The following is a 27,180-nucleotide window of genomic DNA, read 5'->3' on the forward strand; positions in this document are numbered from 1 at the left end:
TTGTTAATTAATTCAGATTTTAGTAATCATTTTTGGTATTGAATGTAAAGGCTTCGCTGTTCAATTCCTTTGTGTCTGGATGACTGTGGTTTCCATTGCTGTATTTTTGATGTGTGGGACATTAATAAAGGTGAGGGACAGTTCTACCGCAATAATTGTGTGGTGGCGTTTGTTTATTGGGAATGTGGGGTTCATATTTCGTATTTATTTTCATTAAACATTTTTGTATGTTTTGTTACGGTGATTGTGCTGTTTTTGAGAGAGAAATATTTTAATTGTTTATTGTGATATTGATTTCGGAGAGGAAAAAATAGTCAGTTCTTAGGATATCTACAAGGCATATTTTGATTTTAAATTTGATCGAGATTTGATTTATAATTCTTAATTTATATAGTAAGGAAGAAGGTTTTCAGTTCTATAATCGATTAAAATAAACATTAATAATGTCTATGGATATGGAAATCACTTATTTAAAATACATAAAAATAAATGAATAGCGCAAAAACAAAAATAAATATATATAATAGAAACAGTCATCAAGGAAAGGTACAAAGTCAGGACTGCTACAAATAGCATTGTAATTGTTTGCGAGTGTATAAATAGTTACGTATCCTTCGATCAATGGCGTATGCCATGTACGTGGTGCATATTGTATTAATTCACTACGGAAGGATATATTGTTGTCACACGGTTGGATGTAATATTTTAAAGGGTTGGTATTCGTCTTTGTAATTTTCTTATACTTTCTTCTCGTTTAGATCTACGTGTAATAAAAAGTAACCTTTGTTTGCTTTTCACGCTAAATAAAGAAGTTTAATTTTTATGAAATTAAATAAACGCGGAATCAAATCCGTTCAGGAGTTTCTGCATTTACTTACTTCTAATAAAAATCAACACATATTAAATTTCTAAGTGGCTTAGTTGTATTCGGTACGATTGCAGTGCTGGGGTCTAGTGTTCTGTTTCCAAGCTGGGCAGTTATATTGAGTTTTTCGACTGAGTACCAGCCCAGAATTTGTGCCCGATAATGCAAAATGCTCACCGCCTATTATAGGGAGGAATATAAACGGCGAAAAGTCGGTGCATCAGATGCGTCTTTGCCTACCTCTTCGGGGTTAAAGTCGCGAGGATAATTTCAGCGACGTGCGTTAAAAAAAGGAAAAGAAAACAGATAGAAAAGAATTAAAAAAAACGCATTTTTTTTTATTTATTACTCGTAAACACCCCTTTCTTTTTTATTACTTTTCTTTTAATGTAAAGACATACTGGATTGGGCTGTTTTATTATACATAAAGATTAGTTGGATAAACAAGTACCTACAACATAATATAAGAGTATTAATCTATTTTACAGCCGGTGAGGCACGATTCCCGTCCGTCTAGGCTACGCGTAAATAAAATAACGAACCAAGGTGACAAATTTAATAACGCTTCGTCTGTGTGCTCTGTGAAGCAAATAAATATTAATAATAATCCGTGGAATCTTGAACGTCTGCTAGTGTAATGTACATCGATATTTGCATGAGTTAACACCAAAATGTATTGTGTTTATTTATTATTGGATCATTAGACGAATCACTTTTTACGCTTTAATCTTCCTCATTCGGTTTATGATAAGGTTGGTAATGTATGAGTTGGTAAAGTTGGTAATGGTAGTGTTGATGTAGTAGAAATTTGGTGGTCAAAAAATAGGATTTATGTTTTCTTCATTTTGTTTAAAAAAATAATAATGATAATTTTTCCGGGAGTTTTAATCTTGTGATTTTATAAACTTGAATGTGCTCTTTCAGTATTTCTATTTAGTGATATTTGCCGCTCACACCGCCATATTGGAAAAATGGTGCCTAATACAGTTTGTTGACCATCCATTCACTTTTATTAGGGTTTTGACTTTCTTTATAAGAATAGATGATTGAGAAATATTTTATTGACATTCAGCCCATAAGTTTCGGCTCTCTGGAGAGTAAATTATTAAAGAATCTCATGTTCTTGAGTTTGTATCTGAAGTGTCCCTTCTTCTTCAGCCGTCCCATGTGTTGTAGCGTTCTGATTAGTGGCAGGAACCTGTATAAACCATTCAGCTCGTCTCCAAGACAAAAGAGAAAGGAAGACTCGATGTAAACTGAAACACAAAATATGTATCTGTTACTAATCCGTAGTTTGCTTTGCTTTTGACGGAAGTGAAAAATTAGTATTTCAAACTCCTCCCTAAAAAACATTGTTTTTGATACTTAAAAAAATGTTCATTATTTTATAATACTATTTATTTTAATTCTCGATACTCATTCATACATACTTTCATTTAATTCATACTTTTCTTGTATAATAAGTTGGCACTATATCTATCTTCGCATCGAACCCGGGACTGATGACTGATGAGCCATCATACTAAACGCAGACACTAAACTGAGCAGGAGACAAATTTACTTATAAAATCCTATAAATATTTATAACGATATGCTGGAAAACTAAAGCATTTGCATCAATAAGGAAGAACGTTCAATACAAGGACCTATACTTCAATGAATAAACACTATATGGATATTAAAATGCAATATTCAAATGTACATCAAAGGGTCTTAAGCCTTTTAGCCATAAGATTTAAAATGGTCAACGCATTTACTATGCTGTTAGAGTGACACGTGTTCGGAGTTGTTCTTTTATTCTGAAGTAGCCAGTTATGGTAAGTGGCCGATCGAAGTGACCCTTTGATGGAAATCTAAGCTTTGATCACGCTCTACATTGTTAGACTTAACGTCTCATGTCTCAGGATGACGAGCGCAGTGGAATACCAAACAATACTTTGTAATTCAAGGTGTTGGATGGTGTTTCTACTGTTTAAGGGCGGTCGTGTCGCTTACCATCAGGCAAACGGCAGTCTCGTCATTCAAAGCAAAAAAAGAAAACAAAGACAGCTATGAGTCGACACATAAATTTCTGTGTATTATACGACAACCACGACACACTAGGTTTAATAGTTATTGGAATTGCAATTAATGCGAGATTTTTTAAAAATCGTATTTTAAGATTTATTTCGTTGGCAGTACTAATCAAATAAAAATAAAATTACTCATTTTATGTCAGTATCGGAGTTTTGAAACCATTCAGAGCTTTATGATTTAATATTTGTTATAAACTGCGCTCCACGCGTGCGTTTTCTACTTTTTACATAAACTTACACGAGCTAAGGGCGGTTGGACTCTTATCTTCCCACTGCATCTTGCATTGGGCCACGTCCATGAAACAATGGTTCTGGAACATTATGGAGGGCTCGCGCGCCACGATACCCGGCACACCGCACACAGGAGCGTACGTATCTGGACATTTCTAGAAACAAAAAATATCACTATTGCTTTAAGTTGAATGTCTAACTTCTAGATAATATTCTCGTTACATGAAAAAAAAAACTATTTAACTGTTAATATTAACAACAACTCCCACATCGTCTGCCTCACTTTAACCAACATATTTTATATTTATTTTGTACCTAAATAACATGTACGTATCACCTAATTTTAATAAGTTGTATACACTTCTATTTGGATTCTGACTGATTACATTACAGATCGAACGTTTTTACATTTACAATACAGTAAAACGTGCACCAGTAGGCGGTCTTATCGCTAAGAACGATCTCTTCTAGACATCCTAATAAAAAATAATAAAAAAGCTTTATTCATCACGCGAACATAGTTGCACATATGATAAGTCAAGGTACATGTCAATATTTAATTATATAATAATAATTCCTATAATTAAGTCGTTTATCTACAGACATTTTATTACATCGGTCAATAAGTCCCGAGCCTAGGTAAGAAAAAAAATTTTTTTTGACATAATTCGTTTTTATTCTTCAAGATAGTCTCCTTCAAAAGTGATACAATCAATCCAGCCCATCTTTAAAATTTTTATACCCTTCCTATAAAACGATTTGTCTAACCCTTCAAAATACACTTCAGTTTCAGCGATCACTTCTCCATTTGGGCCAATTTTTTTTCCGGAAAGCATCTTTTTCAGTTTAGCAAACAGGTAATAGAAGCTGGGAGCCAAAACTAGCGAATATGTTGGGTGAGACCTCAACTCAAACTTTAATTCATGCAGTTTTGCCATTGTGGCGACCGCTGTGTGAACTGACATTGTCTTGATGGGAAAGCACTTTTGACTTTTGCATTTAAAGCCGTTTTTTCGCGGTTTTATGCATCAGACGCACCAGTTATGCTATATAATATTCGCTATTGATTCTTTCTCCCTTCTGAAGATAATCAATGAATATTATAACTTGCGCATGCCAAAACACGGAAGCCATAACCTTGCCAGCTGACATTTGTGTTTCTGGTCGCTTTGGACGCCATTCATCGATTGCTATCCATTCAATTGACTGCCGTTTTGACTCTGGAGTGAAGTGGTGGATCCAGGTTTCGTCCGTTATCACATATTGGAAGAAAAAATCCGTTTAATTTCGCCTTAAAAGCTCTAAACAGCACTCTGAGTCTTCAACACGTTGATGCTTTTGGTCAACGGTGAGCAAACGCGGTACTCACTTTGAACAGAGCTTTCTCATGGACAAATGTTCTTGCAAAATGACAAAGGCATTGCCTTTTGATATCTTTAGAATGTCGGCTATCTCCTGTAACATCATTTTACGATCTTCCAAAACGATTTCGTGTACTTTTTTATGTTATTTGGAATCACAACCTCATTTGGACGTCCTTAGCGTTCAACATCATTGGTGTCTGTATGCCCACGTTTAAATTCAGCAAACCAACGTTTAACTGTTGCTTTTGATGGAGCAGAGTTCTCATAACATTTATCGAGCCAAACTTTTGTTTTAACGGTACTTTTTTCCATTGAAAAACGATGTTTAAACAACACACGAAATTCTTTTTCTTCAATTGTTTTAGACATACTCAAAGTAGCATCACTAAAATCACTGTAACTTTTTTACAAATTGTTAAAAGGTTATGAAATTTTGACATGTGTTACATAGAGGTCAGTAATTTTTGAAAATCGGTAGTATTTATCCGTAACAGCGCAATTTATATATTAGGCTCGGGACTTATTGACCGATGTGTTATATTGCACATACAACAGATGAGAGTACAAAGTTAACAATGAAGCCATCTCGGGCATTAACGAATATATATTTATAACAATGTAACACCACGTTTTAGTAAATTGGTTTACAGCGAACCTTCCCCGGGGTGCCTTTGATGCATTTCCATCTGGCGCACAGTTATCGGATCACGGCTATTGTGCAATGGCTTCCGGTTTAATTATGGCGTGATCTGAAATACTGACAGTCTGGATTTGACATGTTATTAGTAACCGCCACGTCTACGCTTTGTACACTGTTTATATTTACAATTCTAATTGATTTATTCCAAGTATATATAGGTATTATCCTGATATTATAAATGCGAAAGTTTGTGAGGATGGATGTATGTTTGTTCCTCTTTCACGAAAAAATTACTCAATGGAATTGGATGAAACTTTATAGTAATATTGGTTATACATCAGAATAACACATAGGCTACAATTTATAATGATTTTGTGTAATTTGGTCGTTATATAACGAAACATATCAAATAAGTCGGAAAAAAATTGCTATCTTGGCGTACGCTGCCTAAACTGTTGGAGTTAAACAAAGATGATGTATGGTAGGATTCTTTATCTTAAATAGTTGTAAATAAAAGTCCGCGACAGCATATATCTACCTTTTATGTAGAAGCTACTATGACCAATATAGTGAGCCATAAATATAATTAAATCAGATACTTATTTTAGCGGGACTTTTATCCCGAAAAACTCTTCCACGCGGGCGAAGCCGCGAGCAAAAGCTAGTATTATTATATTTAGAAATAATAATAATTATTCTTATAAATTGTATTGACGTATCATACGTGCAACTTTTAATGACTACGTGATAAATAAAGTATTTTATTTTATATATTTATTAATCTGTCGAATTAGACAAAAAGTAGCTGAACAAATTTAAAATTTTAAAATTCCTTTTAACTTTTACGTCCTAATCAAAAATTGTTTTTACTTTAGTTAAATAAATTTCAAATGGTTGACTTTATTTAGATAAAGAAAAAAGTAAATTTCAATTCAAGTCATTATGTAGAATCGTTTTGAAGTTTTCAGATTTCCAGACACTTATGTGACTTATTGTGTATCATTTTTCTTTATATATTTTTAACGTATCAGTCGTCATCTCTCTACCAAATCGCCTTTGCAATCCATTCAAAGGTTATCTAAGAAATCGCGGAGAGTATTAAATCGCCAAATTGTACTTCTGTGTTTTTATAATCTTAGTTTTTTATACAGCCGTGACAAAGTGACCTGATGGTAAGTGGAGTGTGGTTCAATAGAATGTCGACTGACGAGAGATGATTACCCCTCGGCAGTCGACACAATTATGCCGGCATGTTAGTACCGGATATACACAGGCTAATCCTGGAACGCGACACACTGACGTGTGTCACTATGCCGGGTTTAAACACATTGTGTACGATGGTCAGTGGTCACTTTCCGGGCGACCGCCGTATTATCCGGGTTATCGGGGCGGCTATTGTGTTTATACATTTATCTAACTTATGATGTACAATGATTTCTAATATTTACGCGAACGTTAGACATTAAAATGAAATTATTTTGCAGATTTTGTCGCGGCTTTTTATATTATAATTTTATCTCGTATTTCGAAGACTTTGCAGCCTTCGTGGTCACAGGGTGGCTGAGGTGTTGGTCATCCGAAAATTCAAAGTTACAATATGTACCTATATTTTACAATTATATAATTTAAAAAAAAAATCATATTAGTGGTCCGATCTACGCAAAAGTTCACAGTGTCTTAAACATTTTCGAATTTCAAGACTGCAAAATAGTTTTATTTTATGATGTACAATAAAGTGAGTAAATAAAATAAATAACGTTTTGGGCTAATATATTTGTGTTAAAACTCGCGGATATTAATTTGGTGTGGTGAACATTATTGCTATTGTCTATTCTGCCCGATAGTTATAGACCGTGTTCACGTCTTTCTTGCTTTCTTGCTAGCAAAGACCAGTTTAAATTAAATATCTAAAATGCTTCGAAATTATTTTTTCTAATTTAAAATGAAAATACCTTATTTAAATTATCTAACTACTTGTGCAAAATATTTGTAGCGTGCAATAATTAATTTTGATTATAATAATATTATCCTTATTTTAAAGGTTTTGTTTATTGATTTTTATATCCCTCACAGTAAAATATAAACTCATCTCCTATATTCATGGCTATGGATCGCATACTATCTCCCAACGGCACTACCTTACATTGTCAATCCAATCTTTGTCAGTATCCAATTTCAATCCGTAATTCCATACGCAATAGATAACAGACACTGTGTCCACGGCTCCTAGCCATGTATATTAAGTAGTGTATGACACGACATGTACACCCACACCTTGTATGCTAGATGGGGTGAATAAAGACGCAAGTTTTATAGGTACTTTAAGCCAGTTAGGCAACACGTAATTGAATTACAAAATAAACGATTATGATTACAAAATGTAATTGGGATTACGATTACAATTACATTTTTAATTCGTAATGGTAATAATATTTTTTTTGTAATTCTTATTGGTAATCATTTACTTTTTTGATTACGAATACTTTTATTTCCAATTTATTTATGTATGTACGCATTCTGAGAAGGTGAAATATAGCAGGATATTATATATAACATACAAAATACAGTTAATTTTTTTGTTTTAGTAGGCAGATTTTCAAAAATATAGTTTTTATTAATTACGATTCTGGAAAATTCGGATTATTATATTTACGCAACATAGTAATTAGTACTTGAAATTAGATTTTAGACAACTAGCTTTTAAAAACCAACATCCGTGGAAAGCACTCACAAATGTAATTGCAAGTACTAATGAATGTAATCTCGATTAACTTTTAACGATTGCAATAATGTGAATGTAATCTGATTACATTAAATCTAATTACAAGATATAGGATTACATGTAACTATAATTACTAAACTAATTACAAAGTAATTAATTACGCCCTTACTTTACGCCATACTTATACCATACCATTTGATAGGAGGTAACCTTATTGTAATATCGAACACAAATTCCGGGTTGATACTAAGCAGAAAATGCAATAACACTATCCGACCAGGGGATCGAACCCCAAAACCCAACGGTAGAGTGCAACAACTACGCCACCGACACATGCGAGACATGCAAGCCTTTGAATGGGGAACTGAAATATTTAAATTCCAGTTCAATTTATGTCCATCGATCGGGAGGTTTAAGACCTAAATACAAGAATAGAATAGACGATGCCGCTACTGACCTAACGCTATGTTTAAACTGAAATATATTAATGTAAGTCCATTTTACATAGACTTGTAATAATAGTTGAGGATTATTTTAGATACTGCTATTAATGAAGGTAAATTGATTTTATTGACTATTGCAGTTTTTTTTATAAACAAAGTATTGTTCCGAGTGTTTATTTAAATTATTTTTAATCAATTGAGACGAGAAAGTTCGGAAATTATTTGTTTGGAGTTTTAACATTCTATGACACAATCTTGTAATAAATTAAAGTTCATTCAATAGGGGACCGGCCTATGCTTGATTTTGTACATTATTCTATATGTAATGGTTAATAATACGAAACAGAAGCACTCCGGCGAAAACTGCATAGAAATTGGTTAAAAAATTAGCGAGTAATTCATATTTAAAATATTGTAATGTGCAGAAGTGGGCGCGATGTGGGGATATCGCTTCATCTCTTTCTTTCGCACTCGTCATAATTCCCGATGACGTCACATGTGGGTATTTCGTCTCTTTTCTGCTTCTTGTTAATTACCCCTTCCAACGAAATTCAAAGACTTATAACTTGTTTATTTTTTACCGGATTTTAATAATTCCTTCTATGTTATAATTTATATTAGGTAAATATTTGATAATAGTAAAGAACAAAAATGAGTCCGGTACCCTATTAAGGTGCGTTGGGGTTAAATCGGACGCTTTTTCAACGTGTTAAACAGTGTTCTCGAATTATTTTTTTACAAGAATTATATAGAAGTTATCATAATGAATCATTAACTTAGCTATATGTTATTAAATATATTAAATGGTATAAATTTTTTCGATTTCTTAAATATAACAGTTAATGTTTTATAAGGCTTTAAAAAAGTACCATACTTTTAGAAATGTGTGAGAAAGATAGGACCTTCACAGGTATAGTTCGGACTACTATCTAAAACCGTCTATGTTAAAGGGATTCTAAAATCCATAAAAAGAGTATATTCTGATCTAGATAGTTATTTATAAACATTCAAAAAATTTAATAAATTTCGTAAGATATTTTTAGAAGCGAACTTTGTTTTTTTAAGAGTTCTAGGTATACGATCTTACCCCACTTGAGTGACAGTGTAGATATTTTTAAAAATATTCGAAGAAATTGTACATACACGTTAAAATAAATAACAAATAAACAAAATTGATCATTCACCTGAGCTAAAAAAAATTACATAATTACTGAGTTCAGAAGTTTTCTTGTATAAATTTTGACAAAAACTTGCATTATTTTACAAGTGCTAGATCGAACGATTTTTATCCGTTCTTTAACGACAAATAATTGTATGTGTAAAGATCGGATCTCAGGGAATATACGTGTTTCGACAAATTTGAATAAACAAGTCACAAGATTTATTTCTTTTATGATACTACATAACTACAAAATTAATTGAAAACAGTAAATACTAAATTAAAATTAGGCAAATTCTTGCATGGGGTTAATCCGGATCTGCCGGGGAACGACGAAACACCGATATTCTGTTTGCTAGCACCGTAAACATTATTTACTTGACGGATTCGCTCATGCGAACTAGTGGAACGTAGGGAACAAGATGGGGTCGCTGGTAGTGTTGTCCGAAAACAAAAATTATAACACAATAGCGAGGTATTTGAATTATACGATGTTACACCTCCTACGATCTTACCCCAACGCGCCTTATATTTCATAAGTTGACATTCGTTGTAAACCTATCAAACTATAAAACCATTTCCTCTTTGTTAAATGCTACACACCGAGTTTGCCGCGCAACTTACGGTTCGTATTGAACGGATCTTGCCTATTTACAGTAAAGACTATTTATTCTTACCATCGGACATTTGTGATAACACGAGGACAACGTCGGCCGGTGATAATAATCATCGCTTATGTTCTTCGGTATAGTAATCCAAGGTTTAAACACTTTCACAGGACCCGCTATATTCAACAACATCCTTCTAGTTGTCGCATTTAACCCTTTAACTTCTTGCATCGGCATATCAAATACATGGGTAGCAGCGAAGAAATTATCTATAGTATCATTTACGTTATTATTCCTGTTGAAAATTGTACCATCTACTACAATTAGTTGTTTTATTTCATTATATTCCGTATCATGTTTATTTTCAACCGTTATACTCAATCCATTACAAATGTGGTAATCAGTTATGTTATATTTAAGTTTATTCTCGCAATTATATTTCCAAAGCTGACATTCGTTGTGAAACAGTCTAACTTTAAATCCCTTCCCTTCCTGCCTGATGCCACAGACTTGGAGCTTATCCGATTCATTGGCGCAGTCGTATTTATCGCATTCCGGTTTCATTAGCTCTTCTCCATCATTCGTTATTAATTTTCCATTCGACTTCTCGCAATAATTTGAATTTATTAACCCGTACGCTGAAAAAACACTTCAATATTTGCAAACAAATAAAAATAACATCCAATTAAGCAAGATATTTCAGAGAATTTGTATTTTGAGTCTTAATTTAGCAACAGTATCGAAATTTGGCGCTGATCGGGGTTCTGATTTGAAAGTCGTAGACATTTATGTCTGGTAGACAAAATGGAATACAAATAGCGGGCGATGTACAAAATCGTAAACAGATGAATCTCATTTTTGTTCCTAATGGACGACACCTAACCCGTTATTACTAACACGTGATATTTGTGAGTGCTACATATTTTATACATGCGTCCAATATTCTTAAATAAAAAAGCAAATAGTACTTATAGTAAAAAAAAAGAAAGCAGTTTTTTGTTATATTTAAGCATTTGTGATATATGTCTGTTCAATATAAAACTATTTCATAAGGATTGCCCTCACGGTTCCATCGATCAAACAGGGTAAAAAATATTTTTATACCTGGTTTTTTCTGCCTGGGGAAGCTCTCTAATCGATTTAGTTCGTTAAGTGCTGGAGGTAATTCAATAAAAACTTTTACTGTAAAAATATGGAAGCGATATTTGCAAATATTTATTTTATGACTAGATATGGATGGCTATTTCGCCTTTGTAAAAGATCTTTGCCCGTATAGCTTGTATTATTTTGCGGGAAATGAAAAATTAATCCAGGACATAGTATATCGGTGTTGCAAAAATCTAAATCTGTAAGTTTCTAGTCTAATTATCCAAAAATCTTTACAAACTTTTGCATGTTTAATACTAACTTCAGATAAGATTTTATTGTCAAAATGGAAAATAAACTGCCTATAAAATATATTGTTTGCATGTTTGATGCAGTGATCAGAACATATCCGAGAGTTGCAGTTTATATACAATAACCGATCCCTTTGAGAGATTTATTGAAGCGGGGTGAAGGTTTAATATCAGCCGTGTGGGTCTCGTGCTCAAGGCTCTTATGTGCATACTGAGAATAATATTTAATGTCACTTGCATATTGATGTGAAATGATAAAATCATTGTTTATTTTGGTGCCAGTATTGCGTTCTTTTATGTTTTGTATAATATTTCCTTCTTCCATGTTTGAAGAGATGTAATTCGTAATAAGATTTAATTTTATTTTGGCTGATTTTTTTTTCAACCATACATTTTTACAAATAAATTACACCTATATATTTTCGTTTCTAAGGATTACACATTTTAAAAACTTCATGCGTCAAAAGGTAATTGAGTCAAGATAAAAAATTCGCGGAAAAAAAATCTATGAAAAAGATGAATATCGCATGAAAATTCTTAATAAATAAAATTGTTATTGTAATATGAAAAAGAAAGTCCACGGGCAGAAGTTAGTTATATTTTTAAATTACCACGTCAGAATTACACAACAAATAAAGATGATAATTGCGAAAACGGCTTGCTACGTAGCCAGTGTAAAGGCAAGTACAGGCGGCACTTACAGCTTTCTCTTTGTTAACAACTCTAAGCCGTCTCACACATTAGTTGCACTGATCGAAAACTAAGTACATCTTACAGGCGTATACTCGAGGCCTTGGGAAATACAAATTGATAAGTAGCAAAACTCTAGCATGCAATACGACACGACTTTACCTGACTGAAGGAATAGATAGAGGTGCACATACAAAATAGTTTAGCAAGTATATTAAATATCTATTTACTAAGTTCACGTGTATATCACCGGAACTAGCTAGAATTACAAGTGCATGCATACCGTCTAATTTACATCCGTCATCTAACATCATAGAGAGCGAGGCTATCGTCCAAAATTTTTATTTCCACAGCTATTTGCTTTGTTTTTAAATTTGTAATATCGCCGGAACTAGCTAGCTAGTAGAAGTGCACGTATACCGTCTAATTTACATTCGTCACCTAATAGCATACGGAGTGAGGCTATCGTTCAAAATTTTAATCCACGGCCATTTGTTTTTAAATGTTGTCCATAGATGGACTTAATGCTGTAGGCATTATTTATCAGTCAACGTAAGGGTGGTGCAGTGATGAATAAGGTAGGTGCATCAACAAAATCTTTTGCGATAAACAAATAGATTTGAGTGTTATAAACTAAAAGACACATGTTTTAAAGTTGTAGGATATTAGACTTTAACTCATAGTGTCGGGGATGGGGTCAATCCTATGTAAATATCCCGTCAGTGAAAAAAAAAACTTCAGGATAGAGTCAAAGCTAAAAGTATCCCTGTTGGAAAAAAAATCTTTATTTAAATTACATAAAAGTACAGACGATAAATGCAAGAAGTACTTAAATTAGGCTAAGTCTGTATCTAAACAAACCGATTAATATTGTATGGGATAATTAAAATGGTTAACCGCGAGTTTGAGGCCGTCTATATACCCATCTCAGATTTATTCGTAATGTCAATTTAGATGAGATATGTATTATATTATGATTTATTATGTTTACACGAATATAGGACATTAAAATTAAACTATTTTTCGGATTATATCGCAGACTTCAGGACACTGAGAGCTCATTCTGCGTAGATCTGACCACCAATAGCAAAACTTTACAAAGTTGTATAATTCTAAAATGTAGATATTGTTACTTTGATGGCCAACACTTTAGTTTCCCCCGTGACCACGCAGGCTGCAGTCTTCGAAACGTCGGTAGAAAATTAAAATATATAAACCACCATAAAATCCGAAAAAATAGGTTTTTCTAATATGTTTTACATGATATTAAAGTACATTCGGAATATTCTGTATAATTTAAAGACACCTGTAACAAATCTTGTGACAAAGCAATAGTTACGTATCAGGCCAATTACGTTTAATTTTATATATATACGTATATAGTATATACGATGAGAAACCAACACAATCTCCTGTCACATAGCAATTTCCTGCTTATTAGACGCTTTGACGCACCGGATCCCTATCAATTTGTTATCAATTATCTTGTGTTTAGTAATTAATGTGTTGCAATCCTATATTTTAATTAATATCAATACTAAGTACTAAGTAGGTACATTGTAACTGTTCTATCATGTAATATTCTATTATATAAATTATTTATTATTGTAATTTCTCCTGTTTCTTTTTCTTTTTAGGCACAATTCCCTCTGTATTTGCATGAAGTGTTTTTTTTATTGTGCATTTTTTTTAATAACTACAAATGTATTTTGACTTAGTGAACAATGGTTTATTGACCTTTTGTCGATGAATTGCACCAGACTTGATTCTCTCTCTTCATATCTAACATATTGAGGAGTACTGTACTATAGGTAATGTACTGCGGATTAAAATTATCATTTGTCTCGCTGCAGGAGCTTGCGTCTCATTATAGAGCCGAACCTCTCCTCTCATGTTTAGCTACGATCGAAACTGCCAAACGATAATACCATGATGACAAATCTATCCCAGTGGAGTGGTGGTAGCGTAACTATGAACTGTGTGGTCTTGGGTTTGATGTTCAGTATCCAAAAAAATGTGGTTTCCAATAAAAAATTCTAAAGTTATTTTCGATTCGGTTGTTCCCGCTCTCAATACTCAGTAATTGTATCTCTACCTACCGTTTTTGCTGGATGGCGTGTCCTGTATAGATACTGTTCTATAAGTTAAAGACCACGTCAGTGACTTTCTCCCTTGCACTCTTTCGGCTAGATGGCGTGTAGGTGCTGTTCTATAAGTTAAAGACCACGTCAGAGACTTCCTCCCTCACACCCGCCACTGTAGCTCCTATAGTTAAAGCCACGTCAGTGATTATAAAACGCCACGTCATATTTCAATCCTCAGTTCGATAATTTGAAGGACTAAAATGGTCAGAATCGAAAAGATTCGTGCGTTGAAATGTTCTAAATTATTTCTTTGTGTTTGAAGTTATTTATTTGTAATGATCAGCGAATATTTTTATTTCTAACGGAAAATATCTTACGAAGCCTTGTTGTATCTAAGATTACAAGATTTTCAGTTATAATGTTTAGATTACACAACATCGGGCCGTATGGTAATCTATACAATAGTCATAAAAATGTCTCCATTAGAACAATTTTGCATATACTTATACTAGACGTAAATTTAAATTAACTAGAAGTTCGTAGTTATAATTTCCAGGTATTTTACAACTGTTTCATTTTTTAAATGGCATAGCATGCGACAGGGAAAATTGCCCTTTAGCGGTGGAACTAAGCAAACACGAGGCAGTTTTAAATTGACTTCCCCTTCAGTTGACAAGGGGTTTCCATTTGAACCGGTGTAAAATTGCAGCTCGAAGTTACTTTCGCAAACTCTTTCAATTAACAACGGTTCATTTGTAATTGCATGGGAATTTAGTTGAAGGTACACTGTTTTGGTTTTGAATGTTTAGAATTGTGTACGTTAGTTTTGTTATTGTATTTGAAATATAATTTTTCCTAGAATAAGAACATTAATTAATTATTGTAAAATCTTTGCGTACATTTTTTCTTTGTTACATACTTTGAAACTCATTAGAAAGTGACTGATAAGGTTAAACGCCGTATGTACCCTATGTACCATAAAAAATAATCCCTAATCCCTTTCCGACTGCCTCGGTGGCGTAGTTGTATTGCATGTCCGGTACAATAGCGCTCTGAGGTCCTGGGTTCGAATCCCGGGTCGTGCAGTGATATTTGGGTTTTTCTGCTCAGTATCAGCCCGGAGTCTGGAATTTGTGCCCGATATGGCGATAGGCTCGCCCCCTATCACATCATGGGACGGAACATACTTGGCGAAAAGTGGGTGCCCTAGTTGCGCCTCTGCATACCCCTTCGGGGATAAATGCGTGATGTTATGTATGTATGTATGTAATCCCTTTCCTTTGGTCACACAATAACTTGATCACGTAAACTAATTCATTCATATTATTTTAGATTTCTAATATTTTGTAAAAGGTTCTTGAGGAAAGACAAATTATAAAATTGTTTACAAAAATGGAAAATTTAAGAATTCTTTATGACTATTTTACGTTTGCGCGTTTAAAATTTGACGCGCGTCATGAATGTGAATTTAGCAGACCGTTTTTTTGTATTAGTAGTTAATAATAAAATAGTTCTTCTGTACGTATGTATGTCGCTGAATACTTCCTGAAACGTAGGACAGATTTTGATGATTTTTTTGTGTTTTCGTGTGCGTCCCTGGATGGGATAGATTTACAATTGGACCCGGTAAGTGGCGCTGTCCTTAGGTGAGAGGATTTTGTCTCCTTTATAAGGCAGAACAACGTCTGTCGGGAATGCTAGTTTTTGTTAAAAGAGATACGTAATAATAACGCTTATCTAGGACAACGCATTCAACTTTTTAAATTATTTAAGTGTTCCTGTAACTTGAAATAAATAATGTAACAAATTAAATTATTAAATAATATTGTACAAATGTATTGTAAGAGGATTCTATATGTATTATTGCTCGATATTATTCGTCGCTTGTTTCCAAGATCAGATTTTCTCTTTTTTTCTTGTCTTAAACGAGAATTCAAGCCATTCAAAATCATTAATACGCATTATAAACAATTATTATTACAAAACAAAATTCCCAGTCCCAGATAATCTCAAAACTACCAAACGTATTTCGATGAAATTTTGTATGGAAATAGCTCAATACCTCAGGGGCCTTATTCTCTATCCCGCACGTTATTTTAACAGTGCGTAACAAGCATGTAACACAACGCACCATGTTTAGGACTATAGAAATTTGGCTTACAGAATACCATTCCACGCACATTTCTCGAAGATAACATGACACGGCCGCGTTACGCGTTTACACTATCATACAGAATAAGGGCCCAGGAAGGTAAAACTTTTTATCTCGGGAACATATATAGCGGGATTTTTATGTCGGAAAAACTCATTCACGCGGGGGAAGCAGCGGGCAAAAGCTAATAAAATGTAATTATAACGGAAGGTATGGTGTATTTTCGTTATCGTCCTACATTTTTGTTACTAATAAGTATCGTGGGCATATGTCGGATCACAATAACCGAAGTCAGATTTTAGTAGTTGTAGTTTTTGTCCCAAAACAATTAAAATTCCAACAACACAAACTACTACGGAACGCGAGACAGTCTCCACGCACCCACAGCACTAATCTCCAATAATAATATTACTCGACCACTTGATTTAAACCAGCTGCATTGCAAATTTTTCATAGGCTTGTCATTATCATTGACTACTAGCTTTCCGGCCTTCTTGAAGTCGTCTGACATCCTCATAGCGCTGTGTTGCGAAGATTCTGTCGAACGCCATAAGATGGCGTTGGCGTTCCATTTAAAATGACTCGATGACGACAAGCATATACCTATTAGGGGATAATGTAATTAGCTTCCATCCGAGGCAATTCTTGTGCGCTGTCTCCACACTGAATGTACGATATGCACACAGTTAAGCGTGTATACCTCGTGGGTGCCAATTCACATTGAGACCTATAAGGGCTCGCGAACATCCTAGTCTTTTCCCCTTTTCCTATCCTAAGATGTTTCCTTATCTTTCCTCTACGTTTTCCTCAGGGCCCTGCAGTCGCTAAGCTGGGAGATTCCAGTATCCCTTGCGTAGGTTTCCCCTGGTGATGTTATGACTGATTTTTTTAGACTCGGTTCAATATTTCCAGTAAATAGCTCTAAATAAAATCATTTATATTTTTTCTTGAAATAGACAGCAGTCAAAACAACTATTTTATTCCTTTAAGTTGACTAATTACAAGAAAATATTATTTTATCTACTATTAACAAAGAAAAACATTTTTCAATACTAAGAAACAGACATCAAAACATATTTGTATTTTGATCCCCCTTAATAGCTAAGCTTTTTCTACAGAAATGTTTACTTTGCCGAGAGTAATGATTGTTATCTTTAGATATTTTATTTCAAAATAAGTGATGCGTTCCAAGAAATCAGAAAATAGCAACGAATACGATAACAATAAATTAAAGGCCAAGTATGTTATGTATTTTCTTTTGTTTCTAACAACCATATTATACCGACTCATCTCACTCTAATGTGGCGACGAGACAACACATTTGAAACATGCTTATTTTATTTCTAAATGAATATATGTGAGGGTCCGTCTGGGTACCACCGCGATGTCTATTTCTGCCGCTAAGCAGCAGTGTGTAGGCACTGTTGTGTTCCTGTTTGAAGAACATTGTATCAACTCATCATACTCATGTCTCAGGGTGGCCAGTGCAGTGGAATACCAAACAATACATCGTAATTCAAGGTGTTGGATGGTGTTTTTACTGTTTATGAGCGGTTGTATTGCTTACCACCAGGCGAAAGGCAAGCTCGTCTCGTCATTCAAAGCAAAAAAAGGAAAAAGTAGTCTGTATTTGGCGAATTTACAAATAATTTTAGCAACAATGTTTATGAAACTTAAATATTAATACCGCTTAGTTCCAACTTTAGCTGACTTATGTCTACAAATAAACATTAACTTCGGTAGAAGTATAGAATAATGTAAACTGTAAACAACTTTTTAAAACCCCCGTCTCAATAAGTAAGAACCTACCTACCTCCTGATTCAATTTAACAAGTACCTAATTTTATTTCGATATACTTAAGTACTAAATACAGAGTTCTTAACTAACTATACTGTTTAATGTCTGCTTAATACTACATAATAACAAGCTCTTATCCCTTCCATACTGAATACGTCAACGTCAAAGCCCCTAAATTCCAGGAAAGGCAGATCCCGCGATACGTCTGTGGGAGCTACTCTCACCGCGTCTGATCTTGTAAAGGCTTGAATTTCCTTTGACGCACTAAACTTGAGGACATCTTCATTGTTCACGAATAGCTTGTTTCCGACTAAATCTAAAGGAGATTAGCACTGTTATATTAAGCAATATTTGCTTCTAAATGAATCTGGTTGTTATTCAGCGGATTACTCATTTTATCGGCTTCTTTATTTAACTAGCATATTTTTATATTTTAGTAATCGGATTAAGCGATCAGCGCGATTTTAAGAAAGCGATATTTTAAGATGAAAGGCTGATTAATAATAGCTTAGGAAAGAACGTAGGTTTTAAATAGAAATATATTAACGCGGTTTTTATATTATCATTTTCTCCCGACGTTTCGAAGACTTTACAGCCTTCATAGTCACGGGGCGGAGTGAGGTGTTGGTCATCCTAAAAATCAGTTACAATATTTACTTATATTTTACAATTAATAAAATTAACTGATGACAGTGTTTTGAAGTCTGGCAGTTTTCTTTCAATGTATAACATTCGCGTAAACATAAAAAATCATTAGAGCCTAGGTTTATCAACAGCGGTTTACAAAGTTTAAGTAATAGGTTCTAATTCTTATTTTCACATATCCAAGCACGCACTGCCCGTCCCGGAGATCAAACCGAAGACCTATCACCTCAGCACGACTGACGTACCGCAATACTATTGCGCCACGGCGGCATTTTGATTTTTCATGGTGCGCAAAGAAAATATGGGCGCCGGAATGATAATTTAAAATGTAATTCTGTTATCGTTTGTATTTAAATAAATAAAACACCTATTTGTCTCGACATTTACAAATACTTACGAAATAAGTATCGAGATATGTCTGTGTATTTAGTTATAAATCATAACTAATTATAAATATATATAAAAAATAATTGCTGTTCGTTAGTCTAGCTAAAACTCCAGAACGGCTGTACCGATTTGACTTATTTTGGTTTTCAATTATTTGTAGAAGTCCAATGAAGATTTAAACGGTGAGAAACATAAATAATAAATAACGGAAAATACTAAAAACGACAATAAAATTTTCCAATAAAATAATCACTCATTGGCTTCTATTTCTAATCGACGTTAGAAATAGAAGGTTAAAACACAATAAAATGTACTTTACCTTTAGAATTATCGACTTTACATCCATATTTTAAGAGTTCACATTCGTTTTTAAAATATTTAACTCGAAAGCCTTTCCCGTCAATCCTTATTCCACAAACACTGACTTCACTTCGATCATCACAATCAAGATTCGTACAAAACTCAGTTTTATCTTCGTCCAAAGATTTCATTTCAAATTTATATAAATACAGCAAGAAAAACAGTATAATTTTCATGCTATATCCGATTTTATACGCTTTATAATGGATATTTTATAGGTTTATTAAATTTTAATGACCTTTTTAATTATTAGAAGGAATAATGGTTTGTTTTCTATTTACTTATTAAATTATATTTACTTTTTTCAGTGGGATTGAATTTGTGCATTAGGAATATAAAGTCATTAACCACTTTTACCTTATAATCATGTTCCTCTTTGAGCTTGAAAATAGTTACAAAGGTCCTAGTTATTGTCATAATATAATTCATATTTTTGTATATGTATATATCTATACTATAATAGAAAAGCTAGAGTTTGTTTAGTTTGAACGCGCTAATTTTATGAACTAAGTACGTGTTTGTATTGTAAAATTCTTTTAGCGTTGAACAGCCTATTTATCTAGGAAAGTCATCACGCATTAACGGAGAAAATAAAAAAAATATATTTATAGTCTGTTTATAAAGAGATCCGTCGTGGGATTTGAGGTCGCTACTGTGCTTAACTACCTCTTTTGTTTAGTTTCGGTATGTTTCTATACAAAAATCCCCAAAAACAACACGCAAGATCATCTATACTTATAATAAATCTGTAGAGAGGTCAATTCTGTACGTGATATATATTTCCAAAATAACTATCAGGGGGTGATTAGGGATCGATACTGATGCCAAAAATGCAATTAGTAAAATTTTTGTCTGTCTGCCTGTCTGAATGTCTGTTTAACCGTTATAGAAACAAAAACTACTCGACGGGTTTTAACGAAACTTGGTACAATTATTTTTCATACTCCTGAGCTGGTTATAGTATAATTTTCATCACGCTACAATTAATAGGCGCAGAGCAGAAATGTTAGGAAAACGGGAGAAGTTACTGCATTTTTTAAGCTTCCGTCGCGTGTGCAACGTTAATGGTTAAAGCTACACAGAAATCATGTATGACGGAAATGACCGGACAATCGGACCACCCGCATACCACCATACATTAAAAAAACATCCCGACAAATTGAGCACCTCCTCCATTTTTGAAGTCCGAAATCCACGCGGGCGAAGCTGTGGGCGGAAGCTAGTTTATAATAAAGCAATACGACATGACAATGAGTTTAACATTTACCAAATGGCGGGGATGTGTTGCTAAAAATCGAAAGTTAGTTCACTTTTAGGCCACGACGGCTCTTTTTCTGAACAGACTATATATACTTTTAACATGCACGCCCTACACGGTGCTTTTAAGTTACATTCTTTGATTCTATCTAATAGTTGTCTGTAAGAGAATGACTCAAGCAATAATACCGTCAACTGTACTTTCTCTCTGTCTTCATAGCTTTTAATCGTGTTTTTGTTTTTGGTGTATAATAAATAAATAAATGAAATAAATACTTAAATATTTATTTGACTATACCCACTGAATTAGTATAATATTTTATTCGCTTACATATTTTAGTTTAAATCTATAAACATCGATTATTAACTTAAGACCTACGCGTCTACCAATTTCATCAAAAAGTATATCTAAATTATACTTTATTGATATTAACTTTCTCTTAATTTAAAAAGAACTAAATAATTGTGTTAAATAGCTTTTTTTCAAAACTATACTTATTATTTTGTAAGTAATAACAATGTTGTGCCATCCCAGAATAAAAAAAATACCTAAGCATTTAGAAACATTACAGGATTTTCCCTTAAAGAATATGATCAGTACTTTTAGAAATGACTTCCTAAATCCCAATGACATATACATTCATAATACAATTACATATACAAATGTACACGACATATTAATATTTTCACGTTAAGAAAGGGATATTCTTCTTGATGGTGTAAGCTGCCTGCGACGGTAATCAAACGGATGCAGTGCACAAAAGGCGCGGCGACAATAATACGTGGACAGGGGATTTTCCCTTCGACACTCGTTGTCATTAATGTGCAATTTTGTATAAAATTCGTAAAAGGTGTCTGAAGAAACGTACATTTAACCTCATGACCGCTTGAGTAAACTTGTAGCTATTAAAATTTGTTTAGAGAGTGATTTTTAAGTCAATAATACTAATCGCTATACCTTTTTAAGCTATATACTTAGATCTTAGGGTTTCCAGTATCGAATCTGAAAGATAAAATATCAATAAAAAGAGTAGTGTACTATAAATTTTTTTCTCTGCGTAAAGTATGATTTCGCAGTCTCTTACATTTACAGTCAAAAATATAATTAATAATGTAATACATACATAACAAATTATGTAACCACGTGAACGATTTATAAAGAACTAGCTAACCTGACAGACGTTGTCCTGTCTTAACTATGTATGCACGCGCGCATTCTGTCGATCGCTAACAGTTATTTAAAACCACTCCCAGTTATGTAAAATTAATATTGTCGTTAAGTTTTCTTAAATTTTTAATTTTCCGCGCAATTTTCTGAATTTTTGTTTCATAAGAACCTTCTCCTGACAATAACAAACACAACAAAAAAAAATAGTAAAATCGGTCCAGCCGTTCACGCGTGATGGCATGACCAAGGGAAATAGTAATTCATTTTTATATATGTAGATAAATGTTGTGTAAAATGTCTGTGATTTAGTAAAGAGAATAGCGCGTAGTGCATTTAACATGGTTAAGCTAATCCTAAAAGCTTTGGCACGTGAGGGCGTAGGTGCTAATACTCTTAGTATTTAGTAGTAACGTCCCGTGGGACGGGGTGTTAACATCCACTGAGTACAGGAAAATTCAATAATGGGATCTGTACGTCAGTACTATTATCTATTCTGCGTTTACTGTTTAAATACAGACAAATGAGGAGAAGGCTTATTGACGACTTACTTGAAGCAGGTCATTTGTCGCTAAAAGTTGTTGCGATGACTTTTAAAAAAGTTAGTTACATTTTATATTATCGTTGGGTAAAATAATTTTATTAAGTTGTTGTACTGTTTAATCGAAATATAATTTATCTTAATAGTAATACATAATTGTTATCAGTATTGTCTAAATTTACTTTCAGTTACTTTACTTTTGCCTATATTTGTACGCCTACCATGGTAAAATAAGTCGCACTATGTTTTTTTTTGTTACATCCGTTTGCATATCCTACACATGTTTAACAAATAAATGCATCTTGTATCTTGTTTCCTACATGTAATAAGTATAAACGTGGACCAGTAGATTTAATAAAACAAGATTTTCGGTAGAGGATTAGATGACTAATCTTTCCAACTTCCAAAAATCACTATTCTACCGGTACATTGTAAAAGAGGTGTAGAAACACATTCGCATCAATAGTCTCATATAAGAAGTAACATCACACGCAAACACTAGTTATGAAATAAACATTCCTAATTGATAAGAAAATAATAGCATTGTTATGGCTGGCGAGTTTTTATTTCGTTTCCCTTATTAGCGTTGCCATGGTTACTTGTGGGGAGCACAGGGAGGCAATGATCGGGCAATTTCACTCATCAATTAACATGCTCGTATTACAAACAAGGTATTATATGTGCATAACATATCGAATATAATTTGCGAAGGCTTATTCTGTAGCAAAAGTCATAGACTTTTTTATAAGCATTGTTAGTGATTGCTTATTAATCAATGTTTTGTTTTTGACACCAGATGTAAGACAGTGACAAATTAGTGTTTTGAAACCTGTTTAACATTGTTCGTTTTTGAATGCGTAGCCGTCTTATTGCGTAGTACCTATTGTAGTACTTTTTTATTGTGTTTTTGGCAAGACGTAGATGATGTGGCAATATCTGTAATTGGGACTGATATGGTATGATTATTAGTTATCATAGTAGACACAAGTAATTTAATAAAAAGTAATAATATTTTATTTATCTATATATTGACTATACGTAGATACGGCAATAGGTAAACGCGTATGAATTTATTTTAACTCGAATAACATAAGCAATCTCTTTGTTGTTTCAGACAGGTAAACCCAAAACTGATCGACGCGTGTGTAACAGCAAAATACAGCTGCAATCCACCCAACGGGAGAGGGAGTGTTTCGTTTTAATATGTTCTGCCAACCCCCCTCAGTGGGGCCGCCGGGGGGGGTCAGTGCGTCCATTTTAAATGCAATAATTTGAGCTCGTATCGACGAGATCCCGGGAAATGCCCGGGACGCGAGCGGTGGGTTGGAGAGATTTAGCCCACTCGTTAGTGTTATTGTAAAAAATAACGTAACAACTAAAGACTTTAAAACCCTCGCGAAAGGCTTACAGGGGATTATATTCCCCACCTGCAGTTCCATTTAGCTTAATTAATTAAGCCGCTTACGTTGTGCTTTACTTTGTAGTGCATAATGACTAATGTAATCATCTGCGGCCTTCGAACGTTGCAATATGTTAAGTGCTTTGTCTTTGTATTTTGAGTGGCATTTAACAAAGACAGCGACGCGGTTGAGCAGTATTGTTAAATTATGACAGAAGTGCACCCAAATTAAAGTTAAGTTTGCTTTTACAGTGAGTGCCAGTTACCTATTGTTTAAGGTGCATAATTTAATGTATTTCAATGTGCTTGAGATCAAATATTGTTTACCTATGACAGGTGTAAACGTTTATTGATAACTACTTAAGGCATACTTTATGAAATGTGTAGGTACCTATGGTATTGTTTAAGCAGATGCATTATATCATTTATATATTTCGATGTATATATGAATAAAATAAACTTGTGGGCGGGGCACTCAACTTGCAGGCTTGCCAATGGGGCGGGAATGTTCTGGAATGGCGATACGGGAGTGGAGGAAATGTTGTGGGCCGACCCGGCATAGATGAGGTGGTTGTAAGGAACGGTGAAACTAGCATTTCTAGGGAATATATGGGGGGTTTCCCCCCTTTACAGATAAAACAAACACGGCCATGCGGCAATATAACTCTTAATTTTTTGTATTTTTTAAAACCTTTATAAAATATTTCATATAACGATGCATAGCCTGGATTTAATCTCATGTTAAACTCACCAGAATTAATTTTGGAAAGCATGTTTTTTATAATTGAATGACTGGGCTATCAAACCAACTGCCCGGTCGAAAACGTCATGGCTGGCCGTAAACAATAGGAAACCGACAGACAACCGAATTACAAAGCACGGCGCTATATGATCAACGCTGACAGATGTCCTGGGACAGTTCTAAAGTCCTCATTAGGTAATAACATTAGCTACAATATTCTTCAAAAGAAGAAGCCATAGCGTTTGCTCAGTACTATTATCCCGATTAACGAGGGACATCTCTTGTCAACTGACACTCTATCTAGACCCAATTCTGCTTACTATCAAGTGCATTAGGGTCACTGTATTGCTCGTACATAAAAAATGTGCTGGTAACTATCCGGATGGACTACTACAAATGATCTACCTACCTAGACTTGTTAATATACTTAATCAAAATTACAATGAATATTTTGGATTTTAAGATTATTCGAAACATCAGATATATAGCTATTTTTATATAATATATTTACTATGGACTATGGAAATAAAATATTATTTGTTACTTAAAGCTAATAATACACTTTTTCATTATTAAAACTGCCGTTTTATTTTTTGCATATTTAAAAAACCATAAATACATTCAAACAACGGAAAATCTTATTGTAAATAAATACTTAACTTTCTATAATGATATGTTATATTTACGCAAATGAATGTTAGGCATCGAATTCTTTTTGGATAATTGTATAATGTAGGTAGATATCGTAATGTTGACTTTTCGGATGACCAACACTTCAGTGCGCCCCGTGACCACGAAGGCTGTAAAGTTTTCGAAAAGTCAGGAGAAAATTATATTTTAAAAAACCACAATAAAAATCAAACTAGCTTTATTTGAATCTCTCTTTATTACTACTTAATAGGTAGGTATATACTTTAATATTTTTAATGGATGTGATGGTTTTTGACGAAACCATTATTTGTATAAAGCTATTAATTAATCGACTTTCAAAAAATAATATTAATTCGATGAGTGCATGTGTAATATTGTGTATGTGTAGGATTGCATAAATTTTGTCTTCTAAACGCTTGTGCCAAATTTCATGAATACATAATATGTTTATGTGTATTTTATGGAAACTAAAACACGGATTGTAATAGTATTTTTTTAAAGTATAAAGGAGAATGCCCATTTTTGTATGAAAGTTGGGCTACGCTTGCGTCTGTACAAAACCTTCACTAAACTATAGGGAATATATCCTAAATCTTATACAAATTGAAAACAATTGGATATTCGATGGGAGTTCGGAGTAATCAGAATTTTAATAACTCGGTTATTTTGAGGTTAAGTATGGAGTGCAATAATGTACGGTAGAAATTACCTACGTGCCTAATTAAGTTCAATATTGCAGTAGCTACTTGATAATGCTATAAACAATTATTGGACATTCTTTTCGCTTAGCTTTAATCGCCCTTATAAGAAACTGATAGGTATTAACATATCTGATGAGACGAAGCTCCAATAAAACTTCTAAGATAGTATAGCGGAATATTAGTTTTTCCACTGAGCATATACTACCCGATCCTTTGTGTAAGTACATATTTTTCTGACTTATGACTTATTCTATTACGTGGATTAACTTAATTTTTATTTTCACCTACCATTATCTCATTTCAATATGGCGTCAACACATATTGTAGAATAGATTCACCTTAGTTTTTATGACCGGCCTTATGCCTGACGCCAACCCCCTTTGGAGGATTCCGATCCCAGGCAAGTCATGTTAGAAACACCGAGATAAAATCTTGCTTGGCCTGGAAATCGAACAGGAACCCAGGAACTAACTTCACAGCCTGATTAGGCTAATAGTTACTTATCATAGGAAAAGAAAAATAAAACAAGAAATACGAAATCCGATGTATATTTTTATATAGATGTGTATTTTTGATAGATATGGCTTCCCAGAAAACAAACAAGAACTTGATGTGGCCGCAACACGCTTATAATACTGCCGAAGTGAGTGAATGACTTCTTGCAGTGCTGGTCGGATCATGTCATGTTGCTGTTGTCTGTGAACCTCTCTATTAACTGATCTCCAGCAGGCAGCACAAATTAATTCCAGCCTTGAAACCTAAAATATAATGTAGAAGTTGAGTAAACATGTTCAGATTATTATTATTGTTAAACTGTTTTCTTTAGTTTTTGCAAGATTTTTCCCACATTGCGGGTAGGTTAATAATAATCTACATAACTTACAAACTGGATAGCTTGTCTAAGAAATATAGGTACTTATCGTTGCTGTGGCATCGCAATGGTGCAGTTAATACACCGCCGGGATATGCCGTCTCGATTAACAGTCCTGGGTCTAGGGTCTAGACGACATTGTGTTGCTAACTAAAAGCCTTCCGTCTCAAAGTTCGGAACACACACTATACACCTGGTTTCTAAACAGTGAATTTCTCGACTCAACATTAAAA

The 27,180-nt window shown here is 33.7% G+C and overlaps 1 protein-coding gene across 1 annotated transcript; it reads right to left on the minus strand.

The window, feature by feature from the left end:
• Positions 1-1,908: 1,908 nt before the first annotated feature.
• On the minus strand, positions 1,909-19,783 carry LOC115439869. The gene is made up of 4 exons (XM_030163911.2): positions 19,580-19,783; positions 10,177-10,745; positions 3,179-3,326; positions 1,909-2,121 (listed from the first exon to the last, which is right to left on the minus strand). Exons 1-4 carry the CDS (start codon positions 19,749-19,751, stop codon positions 1,934-1,936), a joined length of 1,077 nt encoding a protein of 358 aa, XP_030019771.2. The 5' UTR covers positions 19,752-19,783; the 3' UTR covers positions 1,909-1,933.
• Positions 19,784-27,180: the final 7,397 nt, after the last annotated feature.

Source organism: Manduca sexta, chromosome 14 (genome assembly GCF_014839805.1).
Source record: "Manduca sexta isolate Smith_Timp_Sample1 chromosome 14, JHU_Msex_v1.0, whole genome shotgun sequence".
NCBI classification, from domain to species: Eukaryota; Metazoa; Arthropoda; class Insecta; order Lepidoptera; family Sphingidae; genus Manduca; species Manduca sexta.